The sequence below is a fragment of the Accipiter gentilis genome, chromosome 16, assembly GCF_929443795.1.
Source record: "Accipiter gentilis chromosome 16, bAccGen1.1, whole genome shotgun sequence".
In the NCBI taxonomy this organism is placed as follows: domain Eukaryota; kingdom Metazoa; phylum Chordata; class Aves; order Accipitriformes; family Accipitridae; genus Astur; species Astur gentilis.
Genome location: NC_064895.1, coordinates 29,670,323 through 29,690,395, shown reverse-complemented (window position 1 = coordinate 29,690,395; position 20,073 = coordinate 29,670,323). Strand labels below are relative to the sequence as shown.

Sequence of the window (20,073 nt, the reverse complement as noted above, 5' to 3'; positions counted from 1 at the left end):
ACCTCTCCGTAGGGATAGAGCTCCATGATGATCCAGGTGGGCTCCTCTTCCGCGATGCCAATGAGCTTCACAATATGGGGGTGGTCCAGCTTCTTCATCAGCACTGTGGGAGGACCATGTCAGACACCCTGCAATGGGAGGGCCCCCCCTCCAGGAGCCCAAACTCCTCTCCTGGGGTGTAAGGGCAGGTCTCTGCCGTAAAACCGGAGACAGAGCAGGAGGAATTCCCAGCAATAGCCTAGTACGTCACCAGAGGGATTGGGGCTCCTGGTTTCTAGCTCCCCAGGGATCTGCATCCAGGTGGTGCCTGTCTGCTCTCACACAAGGATTCAGCAGCTTTTCTTCCCCATCCCCGGTAGCCAACCCTCCCATAAACCAGGCATTTTGGAGAACAGCCCTGCCACAGGGGCAAGGGCCACCTCCCTCCTCCTGCTCTGTCCTGCATTGCAATGGCAATTTGTCCCCAAACAGGGACCAGAAGATGCCAGGACAGGGTATCTGCCATCCTGTCCGTAACATCCCACCATTGCAGTGCTGCAGACACCACCAGGCCCCCCACATCCGTCCTCTGCCTGTGTATGCGAGCCCCAGGGTGGGGGCTGAGCCGGCTCCATCCCCCCCCCCCCGATGGGCAGCAGGACCACCCAGCATACCTGCTTCACTCAGGAACTTGTCCTTGTTCTCCGGGCTGCAGTCCTTCTTGCAGGTCTTCACGGCTACATTGACCCGCTCACCTTTCTGCAAGGAGAAGGAGGGGTGGGGGCTGCTTTACCCCACTCCCCCTGGCCGCGGAGTAGGCAAGCAGGGCAGGGAGAGGGCAGGATGCTCACCGGGGTGGTGTAGATCCCCTCATAGACCTCTCCGAAAAAGCCTTCTCCGAGGATCCTGCCCAACGTGATGTCCTCCCGGGAGATCCCGTAGTGCTGGACTTCACGAACAGGGGAGCAGGGCAGGGGTGGCAGTGCCAGCAGGCAGAAAGCTGCCTGTACCCCTGCCTATCCCGCGGGCAGACCCCCCATACTAAGCAGGAGATATTGGCAATCCCTAGGTACCAACCCTCTCCATCACCCCCTCGGCAAGGACCCAGAGGTCCTGTCCCATGGCACACGGGGTGATCGCAGCTCCTTCAGCCCCTCTGGAGTGGGTAAGGTGGGCAGTGCAGGCAAAACCTTGTTCCCAGCTTTGGGGGAATGGGGTAGGTAATTGGGGTGGGCAGGAGGGGGTGGGAGGGCTTGGCTGGGGTGTTGGGAGATGGGCAAGAGGGCATCCAGGGGATGGCACCTACCTCCAGACCTCGGTCTTGTGGACTCATCAGGGATTTCAGCATAAATATCAGAGTCTAGGGCAAGAAGGAGGTTGCAGGCAGGGATTCGAGCAGCTCACCGGGCAGGGGGGTTTCTTGCAGCATCCCCACAGGGTCCAGCCTCCAAGCCCAGAGCAGCCCCCGCAGGGACCTCGGTCATCGTGAGCGTGTAGGATGCCAGCCTAGCCCTCCTCTGGGATGCTCGGCTGCATCTCACCCCCCAGGCAAAGGGCTGGGGGTGTCCAGTTCCACCAAACCCCAAATTCCCATACACCGGTGTCCCACAGCCCTGCCTGTATCCACCAGGAAAGGAGGGGAAGAGCTGAAAACTCACCCACGCTCATGCTGTCCGACAGCGTGAACTGCCTCTCCTCCAGGTGCCTGTGGGGTGGGAAGAGGTCGGGGTCAGGGAGTGGGGTGGGGGGACAGGACGGGGTCCCAGCCCCACTCCGGGACCAGGTGCTACTCACGGGGCCGGGATCTGCGGCAGGCTGATCCTCTTCTCCCGCTCTGCGGAGAGGACAGCGGACAGTCAGTTCCCAGCCACCCCCATCGGAGCCTGATGGGTGCTGGGCCCCCCCCGCCCCGCCCCAATGCCTCGACCACACGTGCAGTGAGTTTGGTGGGTCTCAGCTGGGGTCACTCTAAAGCCACGGGTGATGCTGTGGCCATGGAGAGAGTGGAGAAGGGCTCGGGGGGGGCAGGGGTGAGGACCCTGGTGGGGTCAGTGCCCTCCAGGGCGCTCACCTCTCCTGGGGAAGACGATGAGGGAGGTTTCCAAGTCCCCTTGCAGCCGGCAGTAGCCATCGATGAGGTCGGCCATGTTCTCTGCCTCGGCCAAAGAAGCCGTCTTGATAGCCAGGGACTGGGGGAGACAGCAGGGACGGGGGTCAAGTGAGCCCAAAGCTGGGGCAGGGGGATGCTGGGATGGGGGGGTCCCCCATTCCTATCCACCTTGGGGTAGCTTTGTGACCACCTCCCTGCTCTGCAGCTGATCCCAGTTTCTCGAGCATCATCTCTCCCAGCACCCCAGGACACACCAGCCAACACGCCCAGCACCAAACCACCCCTGAGCAGGGGTGCACCCTTGGGGCAGGGGCACCCCCGGGACAGCCTGGACGTGTCCTGCTTTGGGGGACAGTCTCCTCTCGGCCGGGGCTGGAGGCAGGAGCTCTCTCGGTGGAAATAGAACCATCCACCAAGTCCTGCCTAATCCACAGGGATGCGATGCCACCCCACGGCACCAGAGGATCCCCCATCCCACCCACAACCCCAGCACCCGGGGCACCCCCCCCCAGTGCCTCCTCACCTGGGGGGTGCCACTGAGCCCCAGCTGCAGCACAGCCCGGCCTTCTTCCACGCTGGAGCATTTGATGGACTTGATGTGCTTGAATTCAGCCAAGCACGTCGGCTGGGGAGAGAGGCAGAGCCCTGGCGTCGGCTTTATTCACCAATTTAAGAGCAGCCACCCCCTATTCCTCATCCAGCACCCAACACCCCTGCCCCGTACCTTCGCCTCCTTGCTCGTCATCTGCCGGATGCCCTTGGGTCCGATGACCAGGTCCACCGTGATGTTCCACCCTTGCTGGATGGGGGGGCAGCAGAAAGAGGATGCAAATTTTAGGGGGGAAGGTAGCCCCAGAGCCAGGTCCCCTCCCTCAACCTGCTGCCAAGTGTGAGACACCTTGGGAAAAATCACCTTCCCGGTGGGACTTGAAGAGGGGATGGTTTGGAGAGGGGATGGTGGACGGTGCAAGGCGAGGAGCCCAGCGTGGCTGGTTTTCCTCCTCCTGGCCCCAAAGGGGTTCCCAGCGCTCCTGGTTTGCCGCCTTCTCACCCCAAAGGGGTTCAGCAAAATTCAGGCACCGGTTTGCACCCACTGGCTTTGGACCCCGGGGTGTGGAAGGTCCCCAGAGCCCCCACCGCAGCCCCAGTCCCTGTCAGCTCGCAGCATCCTCCAAAAAGGAGCCCCCAGAGCCTCCCCCCGCTGCGGGCAGGGGGACAGATGCTCAGCTGCCCCTTAGGGAGGTGATGCTGGGGGGCTGCACGGGGGATATTGGGTTTGTGTCTCCCTTGGGGGGACAGCGAGTGATTTCTAAGCCTTAGAAACACCCTGCAGGGACTCCTCCAAGCTGGGGGTGGCCGAGTCCCTATCCGAGTCCGGGGACCACGGTCCGGGAGCAGCCCACAGCAGAGTGGTTTTGTCCACGCTGCCACTTGCAAGCATCCCGGGTCTGCGCTGCCTAAACGGTGCCAGGGGATGCTTCGGTGTGGGCAGCTCGCTGCCCTGCTGTGCAGGGTTAATTAACGGCTTGAGAGCACTGATGACTACGGTTGCATCTTTAGCAAGACTTTTCTGGGTTTAAGGGCATGGGAGATGCAGCCTCAAACACCAGCTTGTGATGGAGGTTGTCCTCATCCTGCAGTGGCCCCCCTGCACACTGCCTGGTACAGGGGGGGCACAGCCAATGCGCCTGACCCCAAAGCACCCAGGCAGGGGGATGTCATCCCATCCCATCCCACCCCATCCCATCCCACCCTGCAGACTCACAATGAGCTCGCAGCGGTAGCTCTCCTGGTCGATGTTGGCAAAGGTGGAGAGGGTATGGAGGAACTTGAGGATGCACTCCTCCTCCCGCAGCAGCGCGTACTGCTGGAAGGTCTGCTGGATCATCTTCCGAAACTGCTTGGGCTGTGGACACAGTGACCACTAGCCATGCCGGGCACGTGGCAGGCATGCAGCGGGGATGTGGGGTGCGGAGGGTGCGAGCTGCACATGGACGCATGCACGCACACAAACACAGGCGCACCCATGGACACATGCACGCATGCGCTCACCTGCAAATATGAATATGCACCCACACATATGCACGTGCATCTGCGTGCACACCCATGTATGTCCACACGTGTGTGCGTGCCAGCATCCCTCCGTGTGTGCATGCTCACTCACATGTACTCGAGTATGGGCAGATGCGCATGCAAACCAATGTGTGCGTGCATGGCCACATGTGTGCATACATACGCACATGTGTGTGCGTGCAGGTGCACCATCACATGTGTGAGCAGATATGCCTGCATGCATGTATCTGCATAGATACACATGCATACGTATGCACATGCATGCAAATACACCCTCACACATGTGAGCAGACATGCCTATACATGCAAATCCACCCATGCACACTGATATACACAGGAGCACACACGGCCCTGTATGTGAATGCACACACAGAGGCAGATACAGCTTCACAAGGGCCTGCAAAGCTTCACGAGCGTGGGCAGATGTGCACATACGTGTGTGCAAACCCGCACATGCACACTGATGCGCACATCTGGCCCCACACATGCACGTATACACACGTGCGCAAGGGTGTGTGCGTGCAGATACATCGTCACACGTGTGAGCACAACCGCGCACGTACACAAGCTTGGGCAGATGCGTGCACACGTGCAAATCTACATGTGCACTTCAATGCAGCCACGTCCGTGCATGCTCACACTCCTTGCACCCGTGCACCCAGCCCTGCCTGTCTGCACCCACACCCACGCACACATCCCTCACCTTCAGGTTCTCCTGCATCTGGCTGGGGAAGAAGAGGTCCAGGCCCACCTCTTTCCTGGAGAGCAGAGACCCCCGTGTACATTAACAGCCCCGCAGGGACCCCCGCTCCCGGGGCTGCAGGGGGCCTCCCCGGGGACCTGCAGACCGGTGAGGGGGTGGGATGCACCAAGCAAAGTGGGTGCTGAGGGGCAAGGGGGTGCTCCTGAGGGAGAAGCCTCCCACCCAGCGCAAGGTGAAATGTTCCCATCTCCTCCTCCTTGCACCCTCCCCATCAGCAGGGCTGAGGGCTGCGGGAGGATGAGGAGCTGCGGGACGATAAGAGCTGCAGGAGGATGAGGAAGGCCATCTGCAGCACCCCAGCTCCTCGGGGCTGGTTGGACAGGGTGCGGGGTTTAGGGGTAAAGGACTTTCTGCCCAGCAGGACGGGCTGTGCCTACTCACTCCAGGAACTCAAAGTTGGACTTCTTATCCAGCGCGTTTTGAGGCATGTCCTTATAAAACCTCCTGCGAGAAAGGAGGGACATCAGACAGCCACCCTTGCACTTGCATCCCCCCACCACAGCAAAGAAAGAGCTGGAAACTCCCTCCTTTCCTGCAAAACCCTCCACGGCCCCAGCCCTCACTCCCCCGTCCTCCCCGGCCCTCCCACTGCAGCAGACAGGCTGGGACAGGCAGAGACACGTACCTGAGCTCAAGGCAGCCCAGCTGCAGGGCCATGCCCTCGCTCACTTTGCTGGCATAATTCTGCATGTACTCGCTCCGGAGCTGCCGAGGAGATGCAGGGGTCAGGAGGAAGAGGGGATGGATGCTGGCACGGGATGGTGGCAGGGGATGCTCACAGAGGATGCTCACAGGGGATGCTCGGAGGGTCCATGCCCTCCTGCATCCCATGCTGGGATGCAGCAGGGGCAGGAGTGGGGTGAAGGGGTTGGGACTGGCTATCCCTGATGGACACACACAGATCCAGCGGAGGGATAGGACCACAGGGGCTGCCCGTCAGCAGCCCAGGGTGAAGGTAAATGGGCTGCAAGGTCTTGGGAATCCAGTTTTCTGGGCTGGAGAGGAGGAAACACCCTCCTGGAGCTAGGGGGTGGGTCAGCGTGGCTGGAGAGGAGACCTGGCTGGGGCTAGGAGACCCCCAGGGCCACCTCTGACCTGCTGGTAGAAGTAGAGCAAGGTGGTCCTGTCCTCTTTGAAGCGCTCCATGAAATCCTCCGGCAGATAGCGGATCTGGAGATCGTACCTGGCAACAGGAGAGCCCCTCGATGAGGACCATGCTGGAGAAGCTTTCCCTCTAATGGGGCTCGGTGGTCCCCACGCTCCTGCCCCATGTGGGTTTGGGGACACAGAGAGGTCCTACCTCCACTCAGCCTCCAGGTGCAGGCACTCGTACTTCTCCTGCACTTCGCCCACCGTCAGGTCCGGGTGCAGCCAGTGGATTTCATCCGACTTCACGTGCTTCAGGCGGAGCCCGTAGCACTCGGCCAACTTGATGTCGGGCCCGATGCGACCGCTCACCAGGATGGACCTGATCACCTCCTGGGGTGGAAAGGAGCAGGGCTGAGACACGAGCATCCCCAGCCAGGCTCCAGATGAGCTTTAGATAGCAGGAAAAAGAGGAAGAAATACAGCACAACTGCAACAGAAATGTCCCTGGAGCAAAAACACAGCCTTGGGCACAGCCACCAGCCCCAGTAGCCCCCATATGAAGCCTCCAAAGATGCCTCCAGCTTGCTCTGCAACAGCCCACAGCCTGAACATGCCTCATCCAACCTCCCAGCGATGTCTTGGTTGGGGATAAAAGCCCAGGTGGGTCATTTCCACCCTTCCTTATGCCTCAACTGAGCTACACCTGATGCACAGCATCAGTTGTGAGCAGGTAGCAAAGCAGACATCCTTGTTGCTGGTGAGCTTGCGGTGCAGCTTGTTTCTCCTGCCCCAGAACTGGGGCAGTGCAGGCAGGGAGTCCCCAGGACCCTGCCAGGCCTCTACTCTCACTCTGGTAGCCAAAAAGCCAACTAAAAGCTGATTGTTGTTCATAGAACTGGTGGCCAAGATGACCCCAGCGAGGAGTTGACCACCTCTGGCTTGCTCTGCTCCTGTGTCCTGCTGGCTGCGCTCCCACCCTTGCACTGGGGACAGCCGGACCGTTGCCATTTCATGGCTTTGCTTGCATTTTCCCTCCTCGGGCATCTCCTTCCCAGCCTGATGAGTCCTCTCCTGCTTGCAGTATGGGCAGGAGAGCAAAAGATGCTGCTGGCCCTGGAGCTGGGTGCACCTCTGGGGTCCCCAGCAGGCAGTGGCACCATGATGTGGCCACGGGGAAATGCTGAGGGCTTGGGACTGTGAAGGTCACTGTCCCCTTCATCACCGAGGACCTGTGGTCACGCAGTTCAGCGGGGATGGAGGAAAGGTGGGGACCCAGGTCCTGCTGGTCCCCAGCCTCATCCTGACAGTGCAGGCTGAGCCCCAGCCCTGCAAGGCACCGTCGTGTCCCAAATCCACTTGCTCCCTGCACCGCTGTGCCCGGGGTTGTCTTCACCGGGGCCTGGGAACTCCTCTTTGCTACCCAAGAAGGGGACCAGCAGCAACTCACCGGGGCCAATCCTTGCTACAGGAACGGGCAGCGGGGCCATGGAGCCCTCGCCCTCTCCGAGGGCCCCCTGAGCCACCAGAGATGGCCAAATTTTCTCTCTGTCCTCCAGGTTTTGGTGTTTCTCAGCCACAGGGCTGTGGGGGCTACCATATCATGGGAAAGAGTGTCTGGGAAGGGAGCTAGCTTGATGCTGGGCGGACAAAACAGCCCCCCCTCCCCTGCCCTGTCCACCCCCCTGCCCACATACCCGGATCTCCGTCGTCACGGGGCACTTCACCAACTTGAAGTTCTTGCCCATGTTGAAGCTGTTGCTGTAGAAGCACACCTTGAGGATACGCATCTCCTCCTTGTCCATCTCCAACGTCCCCATGCCCAGGGTGGCTTCCAGGGTCCCGGCCAGGCTGCGGGAGGAGCTGCTCCGCGGGCGACCCAGCGCCTCAGGGATGGCCGACATCCTTACCACGCCGGGGGTGCTAGGAGCTGAGCATCCCTTCCCTGCGGGACAGACACCGCGCTGACATGGTGGGGACCCTGGGGAGTGGGGGGGTCACCCTGCGGGATGGGGAGAGGGTCGGGGAGATGGCGATGGGAGAGGGAGGGGTGGGATGGGGACAGTGGGGACACCCCCAGGAGGGAAGGGATGGAGAGATGGATGGAGAGAGAAAATAAAGAAAGAAAGAGCGCAACAAAGGGTGCCCTCCATCCTGCCGTACACCCCTGGCCATGCATGCCACCGGGTACCCCCGAGCCCAGCACCTTTGGGCAGAGCCTTGTGTCCTTGTCACCTCCAGAGCAGCGCCTATGTGTCCCACCACCTCCGGAGCAATACCTCTGTGTCCCCATCACATCCAGAGCAGTCCCTCTGTGTCCCCATCTCCTCCAGAGCAATACCTCTGTGCCCTTGTCACCTCCAGGGCAATGCCTCTGTGTCCCCAGCACTCACCATTTTCTCCCCTCCATGAAACCCGGGTGAAGGTTTCAGGCTCCAGCTTCCCAGCACGGGTACCTGCAGCTGCAGCTGCAGTTCAACAACGTGACCTCCCAACTGAGCTGAATTTAGCAGATAGCTTTGCAAAAAAAAACCAATAAAAAGCAAAATGGGGCAAGCAAGCCGGGATCCTTCTCCCCTGGAAGGGCAATACTTATTTATATTGATTTGCTCTTTTATTTTTAGAGGGGATAAAACCCAGAAGCCTGCTCAAAAAATGTCATTTGAGCCAGAAAGGAAGTGGCTTGAGATTTCCCTTCGCTGAGAAAAACACTGAACGGGGTATGTCAGTCTTGGATGATCTGAATGGATCCAAAATTTTCCTCTTCACGTGGCTTTTGGGTTGCAAGCTGGGCAGGGCTGGCACAGAAGAGGGTTTGCTCTGGATTCCTTTCTCTGCCTCTCTGGATATGCAGCTGGGCTGAGGCTGGGCAAACTCAGCTCACATAACCCTGTAAGAGTACAGGTATTTCTCTCAGCCCAGCCACTGGCTTCCCAGGAAATCACACAGCTTTGCACGGAGCCTGAGTGAGCAAAAAAACCAGCCAGCACAGCCACATGTATGGGACAGATTCAGATTTGCAAAGAGCTGCTCCAAACTGCATTTTTTGGGTCATGAAATAAAAAGAAAAATGTGGAAGTTCCCCCGTTAGGCTGCTTCTGAGCTGCAGCCCCAGCTGATCTTGGGCCTGATTAACTGCAAACTGAAGCGCTGCAGCTCTCAGGCATCACTCCGGGTCTGCAACACGGAAAGGTCCTGGTGTGGCTCCAGGCGGGGGGGCTCCCGGCAGGGCTGGGGGGGCAGAGGGGCTGGGAAAGGGCTGGGGTGCCCAGAGGGTCTCCCCAGCTCTGCCCCGCGAAGGCAGGCAGGCTGAGGAGCAGACCTGGAAGATGCTGCAGGGAGGGGATGGGGTCGGTGGGACCGGCTGCGGGACGTCCTATACATCCCCCTGCGTGGGGCTGAGGGTCCCGCTCTCCCCACGATACCCACGGGGTCAGATGGCCTCGACGACCTCTAATACGGCAGCAAACAGCATCAGAGCATCCCTCGTCTCACCCGGGGGTGATGTGCCCAAACCTCGCGGCCGGGCTGCCTTGGCGCTGGAGCGGATGGGGAGCGCTCGCACGCAGCCCCGGCAGCACCGACCCGGGGGGGGAGCAGCGAGGACGGGCTGCTGTCACCCTCGCAGGGCTCGGGGGGGGGGGAGGCTCCGTCCCACGCCACAAACCTGAACTGCAGGTCCGGGCTGCAGCCATCTCCCCATCGCCGGCCTCTGCAAAACCAAGCACCGATGGGGGAGACGGCAAGAAAAAACATGCAGCAAGGAGCTACCGGCAGGAACCCTTCCCGAGGCTGGCTGCTGAGGTTTTCTTCCCCCGTTCTCCCGCTTCTCCTTCCTCGCTGGGATTTGCAACATCATTTGCACAGCGCTTAGAGGCGGCTTTGCTGTAATTACAGCCCCGTGCGAGCTTGCGAGCTAGCGGGACGCTGCGTGCTGCCTCCCGCAAGCTTCGGCTTTTTAAAGCAACTCTCCTGAGTCACTGGCCTAAAAATATGCACGGCGTAGCCTGACACTTTCAGGTCCGAACCAAGGGTTTTGCTGGCAGCGGTGCAATGCGTGGACGGCCCAGACTTTGTTTTCCAGGTTTCTCCAAGGGAACAGGGAAAGAGGGTCCGCATCCCCGTGGCTGCGATGGAGCATTGCTACAACAGGGATGGGATGCTGGGATGCTAACCTTGGACCTGAGTGAGGCAGCAGCGCTGAGCTGGGCACTCTCGCCTCTTGCACGGGCCGGCAGCGAGCCCAGCCACGCCGGCAGTCACACACTTGTGAGCTTGCATGCATTTTTCACACTGAATTTTGATTTTTTTTCCGTCCTTCACAGCAGTTTCACAGGCTCCACAAGGAGGACCTTGCAGCAACCCACATCCTTTGCAGAAGACCCCTATGGCTGGCTCCCTGCAGGCCTTTTAGCCAGATCCCCTTCTCATATGGGCTGCAAGGGCTGGCTGCAGCGTGGGCAACCAGGGCATCGCCCCTTGCCCTGTCCTGTCTCCGGCCATGCTGGGGAAGCCGAGGCCATCCCTGCAAGCGATACCGTGGATGCTACATGCCTGAGCGACACCAGTCCGCAGACCGCATCCACGCTGCTGCCGCCCAGCATCATGCTGTGCTGGATGAGGGTTTCCTGCTCACCCAGTCTTAACCAGGGAGAGGGTCAAGCAAAACCAGCAAGCCCCTATCCCAGCTCAGCAGCAGGCACAGAAATGCTTCGCTTCAGGCTTTGCTACAGCTCTTGCTGCTCTGCAGAAGAAGCCAGTACCCAAAAAGCTTCTCCTCCCAGAAATAGGGAAAACAAAGATTTCTTTTGCTAAATAGCTAAAAACCAAACCCTGTGCTCTCTGGGTTTCAGAGGGACCCTCCCAGGGGGGTGTCGCGGTGGGGGCAATGGCCCGAGCCAGCCCCCGGGGAGGGGGAGTTTAGCCCTCAGTTGAGAGGGGCAATGGCTGACTTACTTAGGAAGCATGCTGGTATTTCTCAGGGCACATGGACCCAAAATGTTTCGCTTCGGCTCGTCTTCTTTTTCCCCACTTTACCTTCATTTTCTGCTTTCTTCCTCCAGCCCCATTCCCATGACATGTCCCCTCACACTCTCAGTGAGCCCACGGGCCCAGGACCGGGGCTGGATGTCCCCTCCGTGTCCCCACCCTGATGAATGATGCAGGGACCATCCCGCAGACAGCATCCCGCTGCCCCTGAGCAGCACCTCCGACCATCATGGCCGGAGATGGCCAGGGCTAGAGGCAGCCAGCACGAACAAGGGCACATCCCGTGTTTCAACGTCCCCTCAAGCCCAGCACGGACACAAGGGACGGCTCCAGCTTTCCAGCCAAGCACCCCGCAATCTCCCAGCCCCTGCACAGGTCGAGATGCCCATCCAAAATAAAGCCGGGAAGCGCAGCGAAGGCAGTGCCTGCACCCTGCCTGCGCCGCAGCTGTGCAGCGCCTGGGGGGGCACATCCCCGGGGCCATTTGGCTGGAGGGGACACATACCCCATACGGACCTGGCCCTACTCTGCCTCTCGGCTTCAGGGATGGAGAAGGGGCCCTGGCCACGGCCCGAGCCCCCCGGACCTCCACCCCCTGCCCACTCGCCTCCTCTCTGGCGTAGGGACATGTCCCACCGTGGGGACATGTCCCACCGGACCCCAGTTCTGTCCCCAGCGGGGACAGCCGTGTCGTACGTGTGACGCAGCTCCAGCCAGGCAGATGGGGATGGCGGAGCCCACAAAATGAAACCGAGAGCTTGCACTGCTGCCACCGTCACCAACATCCCCTTGCTGCAGCACCAGCTTGTTCCCCCCACCAGCAGCACCCGTTGTCTTCTACTGTGGGTGACACCCCAAAAGGTCCCCATGATGGCTCAGAGCCACCTCCCGTCCCACACCCCGGCACAGCCCTGGACCAGGAAGTTTTTCCACTCGCTCCCACGTTCTCAGAAAAGTTTGGTGCCGGGGGGTGCCACTTCCTCCAGCCCTACCCCGAACCCCAGACGCACCTGGGCTGACGGCCACGGCCACAGCAACACGCTGAAACCCCACCGAGCCCCTTCCCCAACTCAGTGCAACGAGTTTGCCCGTGATCAGCCTTCCACCCACCTCCTCGAGGGGGCGAGGGTCTCGGTCCCACCGTAGCACCCTGGGGCACCCCAGGCACCCAGAGAAGGGGGTGCAGGAGGCAAGTAGGACTTACAGAAAGGCAGCTGTCCCCTCCGTCCCCACGCGGAGCCGGCGCTGACGGAGCCCACATTTCCTGCTGCGGTTGACAAGCGTGCGCAGAAGTATTTGCACAGCACCCAGGAAGGCAGAGCCCACGCGCAGGCACGCTCACACACGTGCCGCAAGCGGTTGCTCAAGCCTGTCGTACAGATGGGGAAACTGAGGCACAGCTTGCTCCTGCCCGGAAGACCAGTTTGGGTGGTCTCAGCACAGGGAGGTGGATGCAGGCAGCAGGCAGAGAAGGCAGCTCGTATCCCTCTCCTCCGCAAACCTCAAAGTTCGGGTCCCGTTGAGCGATGACACAACCCCGAAGTGCCTGTGCCGGGGGAGGGGGGGCAGGGAATTTGACCCGAAGACCCTGCAGGAAGGAGGGGATGGGGACAACGGTGACCTGCCACTTACCCCAGTCACCCAGGAGGATCTCCAGCTGCCTGACCAGCCCATGGGCTCCAGCATCCCTCATGCCTGGACCCAGCGCATCCCACCCCGAACCATCCTGCCTCTTCTCTTGGCTGCTGCCAAGTTGGATCCCAGCTCCATCCAAGGAAAACACAGCCCCGGGAGCAAGCCAGGGACCTCAGCCCAGCCTGAGTCACCCCGGGGAGCAGCATTCCTTAATGGCAGGGGACAGTGCAGGCAGGGCCCCAGCAGGCAGGGCCCCAGCCTGCTCTGCCCCCCCCCTCCCCAGCCCCCAGCCCTTCCCCTATCTATGCAGGTATTTAAATGACTCATTACTTTATTGCTCCAGTTCCCGGGGAAACAGACAGGCTCTCACCCTGTTTGGCACCTACAGCATCACACTCCAGCCTTGCTTCAGCACTGAAACCAGTGAGTTTGCACCGTATAACTGGGAGTGGGGGTGGGTGCTCTCCAAGCTATCACTTGCGGTGGTCTGACCACCCTGCTGCACTCCCAGCCTTATCTCTCGTTCCCCATATCTACCCCAAATCTGCCTTGCCCACCTCCCATCCATCACTTCAGCCCTGTCCCCAGAGAACACGGGGAGCAGGGGAGCAGGTTTTTGCCTCTCCACCTCAGATCCTGGATAGGTATTGAGGGCTGGTAATGCAAAAACATGCCTCAGGGTGCTGCTGGGACCTCCACGATGGCTGGGAGCCGAGCTCTAGCCAGATCCGAGCCTCTGCCATGGGCTGTAATGCTGGCTGTCCTGCCTCCTTGCACATCCCATTCCTGTCCTCCATCCCTTCTTGCCCCTGTCCTGCCCACCCGGGGCATCTCTCCCCTTTCCCACCAGCGAGGGTTCATCCCTGTGGGATTTCACACCGGCTGGCCTCGGTGCATCCCCGGCACATGCACGAAGCTGCCGGCTTGGCAGTGGGATGCGACGGCCCTGGGAGGTGGGATGCAAGGTGGGATGGCAGCAGGGAGCCTGGTCCAGCAGTGGGAGCTGGCTGGGGGGGACCAGGATGGTCCCACTGCCCCCATTCCTCCACCCCCTCCCCGGGGCAGGCAGCGCTGGGACAGGCTGGGGACCGATGTTTCCTCACGTGATGTCCCCTCAGAGGAAGCCTGCATTTCGCAAAGCCAAGGAAATGACACAGGCTCCAGCCAGCGAGAACAGGCTGCTCCGGTGGGGGGTTGCAACAGGTACAGAAGCGCTCTCCCCTCTGCTGAGGGACCCCAAAAAATGCCCACCCTGCTGACATCCCCCAGACCTCCTCGGGTCCCATCGCATTTCTGCCCATCTGACACCCATCTTACTACAACAGCAGCCTAGGACCCCTCGTCCTGTCTCCTGGGGAGGGGGTTATCCCCCCCCTGCAGACATGCACACTGCTTTTTCAGACTGGGAAAACACCAGCGTGGTTGGTTTTGGGTGCAAGGCTGGGCATGGACCCGCATCCCATCTCCCCCTGCATCCCATCGCTCCCCCCGCATCCCATCTCCCATCCCGAAGCTGCGACTGCGACCTGCACCCCAACAGCCGGTGAGACGGCCGGTATCAGTGACATGCTCCCGGGGAATTAGAAATAACACCCGGGGAGCTGCCGTCAAAGCCCACGCGCGGCAGCTCAGCTGGAGGGGGTGACTCAGGCACGGGGGAAAGATCTCCGTGTTCCCGGCGCAGAGCAGCGCTGTTTATCTGGAGCCGGCGCTGGGACGAGGCAGGACCATCTGGGAAGGAACGGCTCGCCGGGAGATGGGGATGGCGGCTCTGCCGGCAGCTGCTCAGGGATGAGACGGCAGGCTGCCAGCATGCCGGTACCCAAGGTTCTGGGATGCCGGTGCAAGGGTCCCCACGAGAGTGCACTGGGGAGGGGGGCTTGGGGACCCCCAGCCCCACTTTTTTTGGCCGTGACCAATGCGATGCCTGATCCTGAAGACAGAATGTCCCCCCTGAGCTGCTGCTAACTGCTCCCAGCCACCTCCTCCCCAGGCAGGGAGGTCCTGCAGCTGCCCCCCCAAGCATTTCATAGGTCCCATGGCTGCAGGGGGGCCACAGCATCCTCCACCCAGGGCAGACTGCCCAGGTTTCAGACACAAGGTTTGTTACAAGGATCCCTTCTGGCCTCTGCTCCAATAAAAGTCTTCCTGACAGAACTGCCTGAGCATTGCCCCTTGGCCATGCCAGAGCCATCGGCTTCTCCGCGCTGCCCCAACTAGGAGCAATCCCATGGCTGCAGGGGGAAAAAATGCCCCTTGAGCAGCCCCAAGCTTTGTAGGAAGAGGGGTTCACCCTAAATCCCTCATCATTTATGCCAGAAGAGAAACAACTCACACCACAGCCAGCAAAGCTAAGTTTTTATACTCCCCTGCCTGCTGCCTGCAGCTGCCAGACACAAGAAGGATCACAGGCAGGCTCTGAGATCTGGTTTCCAGCCCATCCTACCAAGGGACTGAGGTCCCACAGCCCCACAGATGTGCTACAATCCTGTATCACTGGGGCTCTCATTCATTCTTACAATTAATAATGTAATTATCACTTCGTGCGTGTTTTTTTTCTTGTACATCCACAACCAAAAATGGGTGCAACAGTGCTCCAGCCAAGAACAATGCAACTGTGGTGTAACAAAAAGGGTCAAATGTGCCAATAGCCTGGAAGAGCTCCCAAAATCAGGCCTGGGGGGCTCTGAAAACCCTTGAGGGCAGTTTTAGGGGAGATGCTGGAGATGCTTCTTGCTCTGGGAATATATAGGACGGGGCTGAGACAGCATCCCCAAGCCAAGGGGCCGGAGTGGGCTGGCAGGGCTCAACCCTCCCCACCAAACCAAACCACCCAAGCTCACAAAATGCCATCAGGCTAAAAATAACCCCTGAGCAGCACTCAAAGCCTCCCCTCTGGGAGGGCAAACAGCTTCCTAGGAACAGGGTGGGCGTATTTCCCGGTAACCTTTCTGCTGGAGAAGGAAGCGGAGCGGGCGAAGGCTTGCAGCATCATTTTTGGCACGGTGGGAAGTGTGCCGGTGGGTCCTGGTCGCTAAGCATCCCAGTCGCCAGGCAACCCGTGGGAATCACGGGAGATGGTGCTCCTGCTTCCTTTTGGGAAGGAGGAGGGAAAGGAAAATAGAGGGTCTGGGGTAGAACCCCCCCCTCTATGCACGAGGCTGGGAGGGAGCTGGCACCAGGCATCGGCCGTGGGATGCGGCTGGCATCACCGCACCAAGGTACCCATCAGGGTCCCTACCGCAGCCAGGGCACCCATTTCTGGGTGCTTACAACAATTCCACTTATTATATTCATCTCAGCTTTCTGAAGAAAACTCATCTCCTCCAAAACTCTTGGATAGGTTGTAGCTTTTTTGGCAGAAATTTCCCAGGAGGTGCCAAGCTGTAGCTCCTCCAAGCCCTTCCCCTGCGCCAGCCGGGAATTTCAAGTTCCAGCTACTTCTCTGCAGCCTGGAAAAGCCCTCGGCCATGGTCACACCACACAGTGATGACCTCCCCCAGCAAAAACCACCAAGCATCAGCTCAGAAGTCACCCCTGAGTTCTGCTTTGAAACTCATTTCCCTTTCCAAACTGCTGGGCTCCACCACTGAGTTCTCTCACTAGCTTGGTAGGTTCGTTAGCAGGTCCCACGCCACCCATTATATTATCTATACTGTCCTCAATGGCTGCAGCAGGGCTTTACAGCCACCCCTCCGGCTGGGCTGCGTTAGAGCTGCGCAGTCCCAGCATATTCGGCTGGGTTTGCAAAATGTGGAAAGTTTGCATTTCCATGGGGAATTCAGTTGAGTTTGGGGGAAAATAATTGCTGTCATTTAATTGAGTATTTTATTTTCTTGCTCGTCAATCATTTCTGCCACACTGTTGCGCGGGCTTACGCAAGACTGGCTCACCACCAAACCAAAAGTTTTTTGATCTTTGCAAAATTTCCAGCCTTTTTTTCGGAATGATAAACATTTAAAATACCATTTTAAAAAATGAAATAAGCCAAATGACCCTCCGAGGTGCCTTCAGCTCTCTGCCCACCTGGCCTGAGCTGCAGACACGCCAGCTCAGGCCAAAACATGACATTTAATCCCCTTGGACTCCCCCAAACTGGGTGATTTCTGAACTTTTTTCAGCGCGAGGTCCCTAGTTTTTTGACCTCAAAGTTTTCTTTTGATTTGGGGCCAGTCCTAGCAGGGGGAAAGGCAGCTTCATTTCACATCACTCCGTCTCTGCAGAGGGCTGGGGCAGCGATGCTCTCACCTATGGAGCAGAGCTGGTTGAACATCCCATGCTGTCTCTGCAAGGGGAAGGGTTTGGAGATGTGGGGGGGATTTCCCCGTCTGAAATCCCTCTGTGCTTCAACCTTTGGAGATAAAACCAGGCAGTAAAATGCCCCGGTTTCTGCCAGGTGGAAATTCCCCGTTTGCTGGGCCCCACGGGGACAGGCCAGATCCTGGCAACACAGGCAGGTATTTTGCCTCTGGCTGTAGTGGCAGAGGGAGGTGAAGGCAATCCCCCTTCCTCCCCCTCCTCTTCTTCCTCCTCTGCCCTGCTGTGGCTCAGAGCAGGGAGGGGAGCCCCAGGCAGCCCCCCCAGCCCTGCAGCCTACCCCCCCCCCCCGCCCCCCGCCTGGCACCCAGCCTTGCCTTGCTCTAACCCTGCAACAGCAGCACCCGGCCGGGACAAGGGAAGGAAAAGCCTCCAGCTCGGGGGCCCTGGGAAGGGAAGAGATGATTTCCTTCATGCAGGGGCAGAGGGGTGTGTGGCATGGCACAGCATGCAACACGGCACAGTGTGCAGCACGGTCGGGTGTGCAATACGGCAAGGTGTGCGACACGGCAGTGTGCAGGGTGTGCAGCAGCTTGCACAAGGCTCAGAGGCAGAGCACCCCAGGCGATGCTTGCTAGAGCCAGTTTAGGACACGAGACCAAGGTCAGGTTGCCCGTGGCACCGCTCCTGTGGAGATGGAAGTCTATCAAATCTGCACAAGTAGTTGCATTGGGCTGAGGCTGGGTGGGCAGAGCTGGGAGTCAAGCAGGGACTCCCTGCCAGGCAGGCCTGAGGGCTGGGGACAGGCAGAGCTCTCCTGCATCAATTAACGGGGCCAAGATGCTGAAAACCTCCACAGAAATCACGTCCCCCGGGCAGGGCATCACTGTGCAACTTTTCAGTCTCAAGAGCAAAGCGGACACTTCTAGGCCACTGTTTTCAAGTTCTCCCTGGGGTGAAATAACTCACACCCTAAAAATGTCCGGGCTTTTTTCCCAACGGAAGCCCTGCTCATGCCTTCAAGTGGCTCTTGGCTCAGACAAGCCGTGGTCTCTGGGGTGTACGGAGTGGCCGCTCACAGTGACGCTGCCTGCCCCAGAACCTGTAGCACTTCCTTCCCTGTGCGGCACCCTTCTGCACAGCGGGGCCATCCCAGTTCAGCCCAGTGCATTGCCTTACTGGTAGTTACAGCCAGGGAGAAACCTCCCCCCTCCCAGGACGTGGCTGCTGGGTTTTCCCCTGTGGGAACCAGACTTCTGCTGAAACTATTTTTTTAGCCATTTTTTAACATGAAACATAGCAAACCGCCCCAAAACAAAAAGCCCAACTGAGTCCTGTGAGGTTTCCCCAGGGGCTGATGGGAGCCGCATCTCCAACACGTCATGTTCCTGTTCCTTTTTTGATGCCACTTCCCCAAACAGAGCTGGGTGGCCTCACTGCGATGCCACCGTGGCCACCAGCACTGTCTCTCCCTGCCCCACGGGAGCTGCGGGCCAGCCGGCCAGCCTCATCCCAGGGGAAAACACAGCCAAGCCAGAAGGATTGCCACCCCTCAGGAGGATTTTCCAAAGGAAAACCCTAATTTTACGCTCATGGTTCCCCGGGGAAAGATCTCCCTGGGATTTTTGTGCCGGGCATCCTGGGCTTTACCCCTCCTGCATGCCAGGATGCCTTGCTGGAGGAGACGTGCATATCACATGGCGTCTGCCACCACTGCAATTTGAAACACGAGCAAGGCTTTGCACGAAAGGTTCTCAGCTCCGTCTACCCCTCATGAGTAATAACTCTGCCAGGGAAAAAGCAAAATGATTCAGACACCGCTTTCCCAGCCCCCAGCACCTGGAAGAGCCTTTATGCTGAATATTAATAATAGCTGAGCGCAAAGGCATGGAAACGCAGAGCTTGGTGACAGTGGCACTTGTGCCCCTGCACACCAGACCTATGCGTGCCCTTGCACACGCATGTGTGTGTCTCACTAGCGCGTGCAAAGCATTGCTGGCAAAGGTGAGGCTGTGTTTCCCGTGCACACACACCACCACACACTGTGTGTGCATACCTGCCCATCCTCTTCAGACACCATGGAGCAGGCAGCCCCTGTCCCCGGCTCTCTAACGCCTGTGGCTCTCCAGACAGATGCAGCCTGCTCCCTTGCAGCTCTTCTCACTCCGACCCTCACCTATGCCCTTGCAGGCAAGGCTGGGAGCTGTAAATCAGGGCTGCGGACCTGAACCCAAAGGATGATCTGGATCCCAATGCTGCCCTTCCCTGCCAGGTGCCGGGAAGCTCACGGACACTGGGTTTTGACTTCTGCTATAAGGATCTTTCACCCACAGCCATGCAGAGGTGAACTCACAGCATCTTCCCTGCCTTTGCCATGCAGCTGATGCCAGCGGAGCACTCAGAGGCGATTCCGGAGCGACCGGTGAGAATGGGACTGTTCCTGGGGTTTTCTTGTGCCCCAGCAAGCCTTGCTGTCGGCTCCTTCCTCAGGGCTTCCTCCAGCATGAAGGCAGCAAAGAGGGCTACGTGATGGATGCAGTGGGACACTGCAGCTGGCTGTCCCCTCCCTGACAGACCTTGGGGCCCCAATAGCCACCTCGTCCTGGAAATAGCCCTGTGCTGGGTGCAGTTTTGGGCCAAGACGGGGGTGGAGGACCCTTGCAGCATCACCTTGCCCATGAAGCCCCCAGGACACACCACATGAGGCCCAGCCACCAGCACTGACCTCTCCCCACCTCCCTGCCCTGATGCCGGTGCCTCGTCCAGCATGGTCCCGCTGCCAGCATGGGACGTGCACCCAGCCTTCCCTGGCTGCTGCATGTCACCAGCTCCCCGCCACCTCTTTGGGACAGTCCCAGCCCCATGTGCCACCTCCAAGACCCCCAAGTCCTTCCTGATCCGTGGCCAAGCGGTCAGACATCCCCCTGGATGTCCCTGTCCCATGGGACCCGGCAGTGGGGCTGCCTTTTCCAGCCGTGGGATGTGGGGCAGATTTACCTGACCAGGGCTGGGTTAGCAGGAGCAGCATGTCCCAGGGGAATTCTCCGTTGGGATCATGCATCCCAAGCTGCATCGAACCCAGTGGGAAGTACACGGGGCTGTTGCATCAGCCCCCTGGACTGCAACCCTCCCATCTCTGCCTTTCCTCCCCCGTGTCCTCAACAGGCGCTGTGCCGTGCCG

At 59.5% G+C, this 20,073-nt stretch overlaps 1 protein-coding gene across 5 annotated transcripts in view; it reads right to left on the bottom strand.

The window, feature by feature from the left end:
• Nucleotides 1-20,073, bottom strand: part of PTK2B (protein tyrosine kinase 2 beta) — a 28,531-nt gene that overhangs the window by 7,518 nt on the left and 940 nt on the right. For 3 of the 5 annotated variants that reach the window (XR_007508346.1, XM_049819054.1, XM_049819055.1), the window contains exons 2-17: nt 7,709-7,956; nt 6,226-6,404; nt 6,021-6,108; nt 5,551-5,630; nt 5,307-5,369; nt 4,866-4,920; nt 3,855-3,995; nt 2,814-2,888; nt 2,613-2,714; nt 2,051-2,168; nt 1,774-1,813; nt 1,638-1,684; nt 1,286-1,339; nt 831-928; nt 654-738; nt 3-103 (exon numbers count right to left, since the gene is read on the bottom strand). Coding sequence is in view for 4 of the 5 variants with exons in the window: in XM_049819054.1 (XP_049675011.1) it covers nt 3-103; nt 654-738; nt 831-928; nt 1,286-1,339; nt 1,638-1,684; nt 1,774-1,813; nt 2,051-2,168; nt 2,613-2,714; nt 2,814-2,888; nt 3,855-3,995; nt 4,866-4,920; nt 5,307-5,369; nt 5,551-5,630; nt 6,021-6,108; nt 6,226-6,404; nt 7,709-7,915 (1,533 nt within the window). In the remaining variant the exon portion in view is untranslated. Of the gene's footprint in view, nt 1-2; nt 104-653; nt 739-830; nt 929-1,285; nt 1,340-1,637; nt 1,685-1,773; nt 1,814-2,050; nt 2,169-2,612; nt 2,715-2,813; nt 2,889-3,854; nt 3,996-4,865; nt 4,921-5,306; nt 5,370-5,550; nt 5,631-6,020; nt 6,109-6,225; nt 6,405-7,708; nt 7,957-12,204; nt 12,312-20,073 lie in introns of those variants that run through there. The other 2 variants (XM_049819058.1, XM_049819056.1) reach the window with 1 other exon arrangement.